General features: G+C 36.9%; 1 protein-coding gene across 2 annotated transcripts in view; it reads right to left on the reverse strand.

Moving 5' to 3' along the window:
* The window catches only part of LOC126480803 (BRCA1-associated RING domain protein 1-like), a 164,207-nt gene that overhangs the window by 41,602 nt on the left and 109,835 nt on the right, over positions 1-12,770 (reverse strand). For both annotated transcript variants that reach the window (XM_050104122.1, XM_050104123.1), the window contains one exon: positions 587-784. In XM_050104122.1, the coding sequence (XP_049960079.1) occupies positions 587-784 (198 nt within the window). The remainder of the gene's footprint in view (positions 1-586; positions 785-12,770) is intronic.

Below are 12,770 nucleotides of genomic sequence, written 5' to 3' on the forward strand. Positions count from 1 at the left end.
TCATATCTATTCGTTGGCCATGAATTACTACACCTGTCTGTGAATTTTCCCTTACTTTTTTCAGCACCTCTTCAGTGTATACGTTAAAGATAACAGGGGATAGTGCGCAACCTTGTCGGACCCTTTCCGTATCTGCACCTCTTCTTATTTTGTCCGTCCACGGATAACTGCTGTCTCGTTTTTGTACAGGTTCCATATCATTTTTCAATCTTTATGGTCTATTCCTACTTTTTTGAGTACCTCAAACATCTTATCCCATTTAACATTATCAAACGCTTTCTCTACATCTACGAAAGCAAGAAAATTAAGCAATAAATAATCCATCTAACAGTTATGTAATACAACAGAAATTGTTGGTGGAAGTAATGGAATGAGTAGGAATACACAATCACCATATAGTGGATTTGTGCATGCATCCGTATTTCCACCCATTCTACTCCTCAAGAATAATGAACATGTTTGTAAAAATTTTAAAAAGTCACTAATCAATCTTCGCAAGCACTATTTCTAATTTATGAGCTTCTACTTTACTATGGAAATGAGATGTCAATTAATCTGTGAGAAAGTCAGTCAGTCATCTACTCACCAATAATTTTCTACAACTTGGAAATCAAATGCATCAATGAACTTCCTGAGATCCTTCTCCTGGTCATCAGACAGGCCAGATGCAAGAATGACAGTGTTACTGGCATCAAAGCTTGCTATGTTTTCTTCCACTTCCACAGGCTCAGTTCTTATATTCTCATTAAGTATAGCCTTAATTTCGTCAGTTCGTGCAACATCACTGCAAAATTAATTTCACAAAGTCCTCTTAATATAATACAAACCAGGCAACCAAATAAATGGCCTAGACTAAAATCACGGTAATTAGACAGAAAAAATTGATATTCCACCATTTTCTTTTCTCTCATTTTGCTGGGTTAACATAAAAACTTTTCCTTTGCAGTGGATTATGATTTTACATAATTTACATTTTCTTACACTGGAGAGCACGATCAAGGATAGATCTGAATCTTTACATTCAAAATATGATCAAGATCGGATACAACAGTAGTTATAAATACAACATGAGCTGCCACTCTTTCTACGGAAAAAAGGTCATTCCACTAAGTTTGGCAGTAACAAGAATGCATCCCCTCCCCTCCCCCCCCCCCCCCTTCCAAGGGTGGAAAAATGTGTGTGTATAGGCACAAGCATAGGTAAATCAAAATTTCAAAAGTGTTTGCATGAACTCAGAAGGAATGAATGTCCAGGTATTAATGAATCACCAATGTAACACTTACAAACATCAGGCTAAAGAGTGTAGCAATAACTATGCCAGCTAATGTACATGACTACTCGGCAAATCACGCTTAAGTATATGGCAGAGGATTTATTGAACCACCTTCACAATAATTCTCTACTATTCCAATCTTGAACAGCGTGCGGAAGAAACAAACACCTATAGCCTTCTGTAAAAGCTCTAATTTCCCTTATTTTATTACGATAATCATTTCTCCCTATGTACGTAAGTGTCAACAAAATATTTTTGGATTCGGTGGATAATGTTGGCGATTGAAATTTTGTGAGGAGATTTTTCTGCAACAAGAAATGCCTTTGTTTTAATTATGTCCACCCCAAGTCCTGTATCATGTCTGTGACACTCTCTCTCCTATTTCTCGATAGTGCAAAACACGCTCTTTGAACTTTCTTGATACACTCCGTTAATCCCATCTGGTAACGATTGCTCCAAAAGAGGACAGACAAGCATAGTAGGCAGTCTCTTTAAAACATCCGCTACATCTGCCAATAAAACACAGCCTTTAGTTTGCCTCCCCCACATTTTCTATATGCTATATAAGTTGTTAGTATTTGTAATTCCTAGGTATCTAGCTGAATTTGCGGCCTTTAGATTTGACTGGTTTATTGTGCAACTGAAGTTTAATGGATCCCTTTTAGCACACATGTGGATCACCTCACACTTTTCATTATTTACGGTCAACTGTCAATTTTCGCACCATACAGATATCTTTTCTAAATTGTTTTGCAATCTGATGACTTTATTAGACGAGAAATGACAGAATCATCTGCAAACAAAGACGGCTGCTCAGAATGTCTTCTAAATTGTTTGTAGAGATAAGGAACAGGAGAGGGTCTATAACACTACCTTGAGGAGCACCAGAAATTACTTCTGTTTTACTCGATAACTTTCTGTTGATTACCAGAGACTGTGACCTCTCTGACAGGAAATCACAAATGCAGTCACGTAACTGAGACTATATTCCATAAGTACACAATTTCACTACAAGCCACTTGTGTGGTACAGTGTCAAAAGACTTCTGAAAATCTAGAAATACAGAATCAATTTGAAATCCCTTGTCAATAGTACTCAACACTTCATGTGAATAAAGACCTAGTTGTGTTTCACAAGAATCTCTTCGAGGCGATTCATAATGTTCAGAAATAATATATGTTGCAAAATCCTGCCACATATCAATGTTAATGATATGGGCCTATAATTTAGTGGATTACCCTTGTGTGTGTACTGTGTATTGAACCAGGGACATAGAATCAATGGAGAGGCTCCATCCCGCTGTAGCCCTCAGTGGTTCACAAGCCCACAACAGGCCACAGCAGCCCACCAACCACACTGCTGCCCCACACCCAACCCAGGGTTATTATGTGGTTCTGACAACAGTGGACCTCCCCCCCCCCCCCCCCCCCTCCCCCTTCCAGGAACATCTCATACCAGATGAGTGTAACCCCAAATGTTTGCGTGGTAGAGTGATTATGGTGTACGCGTATGTGGAGATAGTGTTTGCGCAGCAACTGGCGACGTAGTGCAAGTGAGGCGGAATAAGGGGAACCAGCCCGCATTCACCGAGGCAAATGGAAAACCGCCTTAAAAACCATGCACAGGCTGGCCGGCACACCAGACCTCGACACTAATCTGCTGGGCAGATTCATGCCGGGGACTGGCACGGCTTCCCGCTCGGGAAGCAGGCCATTAGACACGCAGGGTGCATGCTGGATTAGCCTTACTACCTTTCCTGGATATTGGTGTAACCGGAGCAATTTTCCAGTCTTTGAGTACGAATCTTTCATTTAGCAACCAACTGTACAGGATTGTTAAATATGGAGATACTTCATCAGCATACTCTTGAAAGGAAGCTAATTGGTATATGGTCTCAACTGGAAAGCTTGCTTTTATTAAGTGATTTAAGCTTCACTACACTGAAGCTATCTACTTCTAATTTATTCATGGTAGCAGCTGTTCTTGATTCGAATTCTGGAATATTTGTCTACTTTGGTGAAGAATTTTGGAAAACTGTGTTTATTAACTCTGCTTTAGCACCAATGTCATCAATAGTATTTCCATTGCTATCGCGCAGAGAAGGCATTGATTGTGTCGTGCAACTAGCGTACTTTACATATGACCAGAATCTCTTTGGATTTTATGCCAGGTTTTTAGACGAAGTTTCATTGTGGAAACATTATACGCATCTCGCATTGAAGTCCATGCTAAATTTCAAGCTTTTGTAAAAGATTGTCAATCTTGAGATTTTGCATTCATGTAAATTTGGCATGATTTTTTTCACTGTTTCTGCAACAGTTCTGACCCGTTTTGTGTAACGAGGAGGATCAGCTCCATCATTTGTTAACTTACTTGGTATAAATCTCTCAATTGCTTTCTATGCTCATTCTCTGAATTCAAGCCACATCTGGTATACACTTACATTGTTAATTTGGAATGAGAGGAGTTTGTCTCTCAGGAAGGCGTCAAATGAATATTTATCTGGTGACGCAGCTTGCAATAAAATTGTGTGCTTATGAGATATCCTCTCAGTTATGTTACTAGACTCTCGATTTCCTGTCAGAGAGGTCACAGTCCGTGGTAATCGACAGAAAGTCATCGAGAGAAACAGAAGTGATTTCTGGCGTTCCCCAAGGTAGTGTTGTACAGCCTCTGTTGTTCTTTATCTATATTAATGATTTAGGAGACAATCTGAGTAGCCATCTTAGGTTGTTTGCAGATTATGCTGTCATTTATCATCTTGTAAAGTCATCAGAAGGTCAATATCAATTGCAAAACAATTTAGACAAGGTATATGTATGGTGCGAAAATTGGAAAATGACCCTAAATAATGAAAGTGTGAAGTCATCGACATGAGTGCTGAAAGGACTTCATTAAGCTTTGGCTACATGATCAATTAATCAAATATGAAGACCGTAAATTGAACTAAATACCAAGGAATTACAATTACGAACAACTTACACTGAAATAAACACATGGAAAATGTTGTGGAGAAGGCGAACCAAAGGCTGTATTTATTGGCAGAACACTTAGAAGATGCAACAGATCTACTAAAGAGAATGTCTACAACATGCCTGTCTGTCCTCTTTTGGAGTACTGCTGTGTAGTGTGGGATCTTTACCAGACGGAATTAATGGGGTACCCCATGAAAGTTTAAAGATGAGCAGCATGTCTTGTATTATCGAGAAATAAAGGACAGAGAGTCATGGACATGATACAGGATTTCGGGTGGCATTCATTAAAACAAAGGCGTTTTTCATTGCGGTGGAATCGTCCCAAAAAATTTCAATCACAAACTTTCTTCTCGTAATGTGAAAATATTTTGTTCATGCTCACCTACACAGGGAGAAATCATCATCATCATCATCTTCATCATCATCATCATCAAATATGGGAAATCAAAGATCACACGAAAAGATATAGATGTTCATTTTTTCCGCATGGTGTTCGAGAATGAGAAAGATAGAGAATTGGTGTGAATGTGGTTTGATGAACCCTCTGCCAGGCACTTAAGTGTGATCTGCAGAGTAGCCATGTACACACAGATGTAGATGGAAGGAAAAAATGAATTATTAAGATGTAGATGGAAGGAAAAAATGAATTATTAAGAGAGGACCATTGTGGTTTTAGGAGAGGTAAGGACTTCTGAGATGCAGTTTTAGGACTGTGTCAAATAACACTTGGTTTTCGGTAATGTGGAATGGAATAAAAATGGTTCCATTCTTTGGCAGTGTGACTGCAAGAACAGGAACAAGAAAATAATTCATTCTCTCTATGTGGAGCAAACTGTAGGAATCGGTGCAGTCAGAAGGGTACAAGAGCCTAAAATGAGGGAAGCTGTTAAGGCAACATTACCAACACTGATCCTTCACTTGTGGACTGAAGAAGCAACGAGAGAAGCAAACGACTACCTAGGTGTGGGAGTTGTCACGGACAGAATATTAACAAGATATGACTCATTAGTGATGTAGCAATGGTCACCGTTAGTGAACAGGAATACAGTCAAACACTTAATAAAATAGAATGCCTGCTAATTGGTGGCTATAACACACATGAACAAAAAGAAGACAAAGGTAATAGTACGCATAGTAGAGGTCTGTAAATTGCTTGTTTTATTCATACTTGCTCGAGGGAAATGGGTTAGGGTCTCGTCTTCACGAGTATGAATGCTCAGAGCAGAAAGGCTGTAGTCAAACAAGGTACCAAAGGGAGTGCAGAGGTCACCCAGTCTGGCATGCTTGCCATGGTGCTGTTGTGACTAGTGTAGTAGCAACTCTGTATGTTTGCATGCTGGTGTTGCTTCTGCTATATTCTCTGCTGCAGATGGGACAACACTCAGGTTAATTTAGTTATGATGTACTCATATATTCCTGAGTCGTAGAGTCTAATTGTGACAGCACTAATGATCCATAAGAGAAAATAACACGCCTTATACAATAACAAAAATTTGGAAATGATTTAAGGGGGGATGCAATGGATTTTGGTCCAAAAAATCAATTTTTCAAAAATATTATTTTCTTGATCTACACAGTTTGATCTATGTTGTGTGTGAATTTTATCATGACAGCAGTTTTAGAAATGCTTTTAAATTGTTAAACTGATTAACTCTGCACTGATGGCCATTCCCACCTTTTCCGACATTTGGGAAACTGCTTGCTTCAGAGGAATTTTTGTCAGTGTGAAGCCTATTTTCTTTCTATATCTTTGGCTGCCATCTATATCTTTGCCTGTAAACTTTCTTGCGTGTGGTTTATTTACATTCTGACAATACTAACACATATTAGTAGGTGGAAAGTTGAATTCACAAACCTTTACGTGGAGGTCAATACTTATGCATAATGGGTGGTGGAACAACTGTGTTTTGGAAATGGAGGTTTCATGGAAATTGGTTTACCAACAAAAAAGAGGAAGCGACTCGAAATAAAGATAATAAGCTCTCAGCTTCAGCTTCAAATCAACAGGATAAGTGTACAGGTGCATGAATGATTTTGATATGGATTCCACTGGATTGAGACTTATTGATTTAGAGCTCCTCTGCCAGGCTAAAAAGTTTTCATGTTCTTGTGTTAGCTGTAAAAATACACAATGTATGATTGTTGTTGAAGAAAGAAGAGTGGGAATATCTTGTGATTTTAAATTAATTTGTAATTCATGTGGCTATGAATTTTCATTTTCCTCCACCAAAAAAACCGACAGTGATACCTATGAAACCAATTTTAGGTTAGCATATGCTCTGAAATGCCTTGGACAGGGTGAGGAATGAGGTAATTTATTGTATGGTTTTCTGAACATGCCTCCACCTTGTGCAAAGTTTGAAAAAATAAATAAAGACATGTCTGATGCTGTATGCAATATTGCCAAAGTTTCTCTGAAGAAACCAGTGGAGGAATCAGCGGAAATAACCAAAAAGAAATACATCTTGGGATAGATATCATGACAGTGAATCTCCAACAAATGTTACTGACCTGTGTGTGTCTGTAGATTGCACCTGGATGAAAAGGGGTCACACATCTCTGTATGGAGTTCCATCTGTTACCGATATTGACTCAGGTAGAGTTTTAGATGTAGAAATTATGTCTAAATACTGCCACCAGTGTGCAACAAGGAAAATGTCCAACAATGAAGACAGAGAGAAACTGTGGCTAGAAAAGCATGCAGTAGCATGCTCTAAAAATTATAGTGGCTCAAGTGGGGGCATGGAAGCTGCTGCAGTTGTGAGAATGTTCTCCAGATCTGAGGACCAGTATGGTGTTAGATATACTAAATACCTTGTGATGGGGACTCTTTGTTCAAAGCTGTAACAGATAAAAATCCGTACAATACAACAATAGAAAAGTTGGAATGTGTTGGCCACATCCAAAAGAGGCTTGCTGGTAGGCTTTGTCGCTTGCTCAAAGGGAAGAAAGGTGAAGTGCTTGAGGATGGAGAACTACTAGGAGGAAAAGGCAGGCTTACTCTGAAAGAAACTGATTCTCTTCAGTTATTTTATGGGAGAGCTATCAGGAAAAACACACACAACTTAGAGGCAATGAGGTGTGTTGTGTGAGCAATTTTTTTCCACAAACTATCCACTGACCAAACACCAATGCACAATCTGTGTCCGAAAGACAACTGGTGTAAGTTCAACAACAGAAATGAGACATATTCACATAAACACTCATTACCAGAACCACTTATGAACGCAATTAAGGCCACATTCAGGTTTCTTGCAAACCCTGGTTTATTGAGGAAGTGTCTTTATGGAAAGCCACAAAATGCAAATGAAAGCCTCAATAATTTAATTTTGATTATATGCTCAAATAGGACATTCTGTGAACTTGAAGTACTCAAAATAGGTGTCTATGATGCAGTTTTATGTTACAATAACGGAAATAATGGCAGAATTGAAGTGCTGAAGAGAGTTGGTATAGATCCTGGTGTGTTTACAACAAGAGCATTTTACACCATCGACGAGTGCAGGGTCAAGAAAGCTAACAGATCAGTGTCTTACCGGTAAATACAGGCCATGCAGATTCGAAGAGGAGAGTGGAGAAACTTGGAGGATAAGGAGTATCAGTTGGAAGATTTTAAAATTGAGGTAAACTTATTACATGTAGAAGTATGAGAAGAAAATCTTTTTAACTTCATTTTCTCTGTTTTACACTTTTATGTTATTAGAAGCCTTTTCTCAAAAAGTATATGCGATAATGCTACGAAATTTTCAGGAACTGTTCGCAATGTGTTGCTGGCTCCCTGGAACTACAAAATACAAGATCCTGCAATTACATTCTGAATTTTGCACTAATGTCACACTAACCAAAAAAAAAAAATGTTAATTTCGGATGTGCAAAATTAAAAACTCTGTTAATGATATAACTTGTACCATAAATTAATAACTGTAATTCAGTGGTCTTATATCCTTCTCAGGACACTAAAAAAAAATTTTCAGATTAATTGCATGATTAGAATTTGAGTTATGGCTTTTTATAAAAAAGACAATAAAAAAATTAAATATTCAAGTTTCTGGCAAGATATTAATCCTGCATATTTTATTATATTTTTCCATCAAAACACAGCTCTTTTGCTTTACACATACAAAATTTTAGATGTGTACATTAATAAATATGGCTGTAATCATTTTTTAAATAAATGTTTAAATTTTCCATTACATTGCCCCTTAAAGTGTCACACGAAAACTAGTAACTACCAACTTTTGTAATGATGATCGGTTCCAAAACGAAAAATCACGTTTACAATTTGCATAAAAGCATGTGAGGCAAAGAGGCCATTGGATACAATTAAACATTTTGACATGTCTTGACCACAATTTCATTATTTCAATAAGCTATACGGGGTTTTAACATTTTATCACTATCAAATATTATAAAAAATACAAAAACAAAACTGGTAACAGTAGAAATACAGGAGATGTTATATTTTTACCTATTAAGAGAAGCCAAAATACAGAAAGTTGAAATATGGTACGAAGCTTACCAAACACTGAATCTCATTACAATGAGTCAGTGGACACTTGTCCATACGGGAATATACTATCTAGTCAACATTTCTTTGCAACAAGCAAGGGGACTTTAAGTGTTTATTCATTTACATCATATAAATAATTGCACCAGAAAAGAATATACGAAATTTACAAAAAGCATTTCTAAAATACATGTCTTGGAATGCAGTAATTACATTGAAGAATATGTGGTGCTACATACTGCTATGTTTGCTACTAAGAGCAAAATTTCATAACAGGTAACAATTGGATAAGCATTATACAGGAAAGGAATGGCTCACAAAATTGTTCCCCAAGATGCACACTTTTAAGCTGTACATTAGTTAACCAATAGCAAAATAACAATCCCCAAAATTACTTCTTATGAAACTAGTGTGTGATTGACAAACAATAATAATAGCATCGACGTTTGTGCACCTATCATAATTGGTTTACATTTGCCATCTTTTCAAATTCATGGAACCTGAGCTAATTCTTAAAGTCTTAAAATAAATATATAATGAAACATACATTAGAGTTATACATATTGTGCGAATTTAAGTGGCATAATAAAGAAAGGGAGGGGGGCAAGCGGGGGGGGGGGGGGGGGGGGGGGGGGGGGGGGGGAGAGGTGAGAAGAAGCAGCTAAAGGGAAATATAGGAACAGATTTATTTAAAATTGGCATATACTTAAAATCACATTTTTTAAACTGGATGAAACAACACTGTTTATCATGATTAAAATCTACTATAATGAAAGCACTTTATCATACAACAACTATAATTCCGATCATTATACTTTTATATTTCATCTGGAGTATCCATTGTTTTATATTTAATCTCTAAGAATTATACCGGATTCCATGAATCTGAAAATATGTAACATGAAAATGAAAACCAAGTACGATAGTTGCACTAATGTCACGATGCCACTGTTGTTTATTAATTATTCACTAGTTTTATAGAAGTAATCTGGATGGTTGCTGTTTTACTATTGATTAACTGATGTATGACATTTTAAAAGTTTGCATCTTGGGGAACAATTCTGGTTTCAGTCATCACTTCTCTTATAACGCTTATCCGTTTGTTCCCTGCAATGAAATTTTACTCTTAGTAGAAGACATAGCAATACATAGCACCATCTATTATTTCAATTTAATTGCTGCATTCCATGACATGTATTTTAAAAATACTTTTTGTAAATTTGATGTATTCTTTTCTGATGCAATTATTTATACGATATGATTGATCAAAGACTTATTTTTGTTAACAACTCTGCGTGAACCTTAATTCTTGAAATCAATTTGACTTGCTTCCTGTGAAGGTATATTGACTAGATACTACATATCCATTTGGACAAGTTTCTACTGACTCACAGTAATGAAATGCAGGATTTGGAAAGTTTCATACCAAATTTGTAATTTCTATATTAGGCTCCATTTAACTGGTGGAAATGTAACATGTATTATGTTTCAACTGTTACCAGTTTTATCTTCGTATTTTTTACTGCCTTTGACAGTGATATAATGCCCAAATGCATAAGGCACAGTGGAATAATAAAACATTGGTCAAGACATCTCAAAGTGTTTAAAACAAATATCACATTACTGTTTTCTTCTAATATTGTTAGCTTTATTCATTCAAATTTACATATGTGAATTTTACCATATAAGAAATTAGTAACCTAACAGGAAGAAAATTGTCTCCAAATGATTCTCTGTTATTGTTGTAATTACAACAAACTGTCAGAATATCATTGTTTCGGTTCAAGTCTGCTGCACCTATCCAAGAGTAGCTTCAGTGTCACAATGAAATTTCCTTCACTTGCAGCATTTGAAGCTGGAACACAAAACATTCTTCTCACTAAATTAGATTGCTTGTGAAAGTGACTACTGTTACCCCTCTCAAGTGGATAGTAATCACCACAACCCTCCATTAGGGTCACTCATAGGCGTAGATTGAGTATGACGTGGCCCACATTTATTTTCTTGGTTGGTAAGGAGACATTTTCTCAGTGGCCTTAAATATTTATTTAAAGATATCAAGAAAACAGAGTACGGTATTGCTGTCACATAGTTATAATTTTATTCTAGTTTATACAGAATGGAAAATGCATCACAAATTTGATGCACAGCATTTAACATCTCATCACTATCAGAAATTAAAGACATTTTTAATAACTGGAAGGACACCCACAGAAATGTTTCTGTTCTGTGAAACTTCCGCACTTCGATTTTCTCCTGTATGAGAAGGTGACAGCATTCATAATATCTATAGTAATAGACGATAATATTACATGTGTACTGTACAGCTAAAATATGAGCAACACTGAAGCCTGTGTTTTTCAATTAATTACAATTTTCACCTGCTGGACACGCAGCACGTATTAGCAACAAAACTGGGTATATAGCAATTTAAATGTGCCTCAGAATCTTCATGCACTGTGTTGTTATGACTTTTCAATTTATGCACGCATAACAAAGCGAACTGAACTGTAGGATACTTCTCACTTTCGAGCACTTCTGTTGCATCTTCGAAGGGCTCTAACAATGTAGTTCTTTTGCAGGGGTGCTGTTGCAACCAATAAGTTTTTCTGAGACGCACTTCTTCACAAGCTTTACCATGATTTTATCATACTCCCTAACTAACGACTCTGCCATTCTAAATAAGCTGTTCCACCTAGACTCCATGTTTTACTTCTAGCTGGTCTGTAATGAATCCACATCACCAGGTTTCTTCTTGAAACACAGTATCTTTGTCAGCATAAATAATGGAATAAAACACTTCAATCTCATTTATCAAATAATTGTCACCAAAAATGTGTTTCAGGACTGTGTTGAAAACGTGTGTAATGTATACATACTGCAGAAAGGATTGCAAAGCCTTGCATATATGAATGCCTCAGTCAGAGAGAAATGAAATCTTATTAAGATGCTGGGGCTTCACTCCTCAGTTAAATGATCCCTCACTGTAGGTCTTAATAAGTTCCCCACATTTTTTCTTCTCAGAAAATTGAGTTGTCACCAATATCAATATCACAGCAGCCTACACTTGATAGATAAAGTGCACAGTAACACAATGTCAACACCTTTTTGATATATAATGGTCCACATACTCACTGTAAATGCGCATGCAATCACATCTACAGCCTAGACAATGCTGGATAACACACTCGCCCGTATTTAATAAGCTTGTCTTTCAATGCTTCATGATCTTGTTGTAGGTGAAACAAGACGTTGGAGATGTTTATGCGGTCCAATTCTGAATCAATGTTTACAAGTTCCGGACAAAGCACAAAATCCTCCACCTGATATTAATAAAAATAGACGAAGATCTTTGGCACACAGTTCTACGCACTTTTTAGCTACTGTAACTGTCACTGAAATTGGTTACACTTCGCATAAGAACTTACACTTTATTGTGTTCTACAGGCATGTGCTTTCAGATGTATGGTTGGGATCCGTAAGACAATAAAGCAGAGGACCTGCCACCGTACATATTCTTTATTTATGACAATTTATGTAATTGTAATTAATCTATGAATAAAATTTCAATAGTAATGTGTTGTAAAAGAATGTAAAAGCTAAAAATATAATTGCAATACTGATTCATGCAAAGGGAAAGTAGATTTGTAATGATGTAAAACTTGGAGGGAAGTCCTCCACAACGGAACTAGCTCTGCGTGAATAGAAAAGTTGGATTTGGTGGCCAAACTGCAAGGTTCCTGCATGGCACGAGTCAGTTGGTGGCTAGCAGGCAATCGGTGCTTATCTTGTGAATGAAAGAGGTGAGAAGAACCGCAAGATCATATAATATAGCCTCAATGCAGAAGTAATGCGACTTATTATTCATGGCATACTTTGGTTTGCTCTGAACTATGAAAATCTGACATTAAGAAGAGAATTTTCAGAGCTCTTCAAACAAGAAGAGCGAAGGATACTACATTTGCTGCCCATTTTTGAATAGCACAGGAGATCGACACTGCAACCATCTTCATTT

The sequence above is a fragment of the Schistocerca serialis genome, chromosome 5 (assembly GCF_023864345.2).
Source record: "Schistocerca serialis cubense isolate TAMUIC-IGC-003099 chromosome 5, iqSchSeri2.2, whole genome shotgun sequence".
NCBI classification, from domain to species: Eukaryota; Metazoa; Arthropoda; class Insecta; order Orthoptera; family Acrididae; genus Schistocerca; species Schistocerca serialis.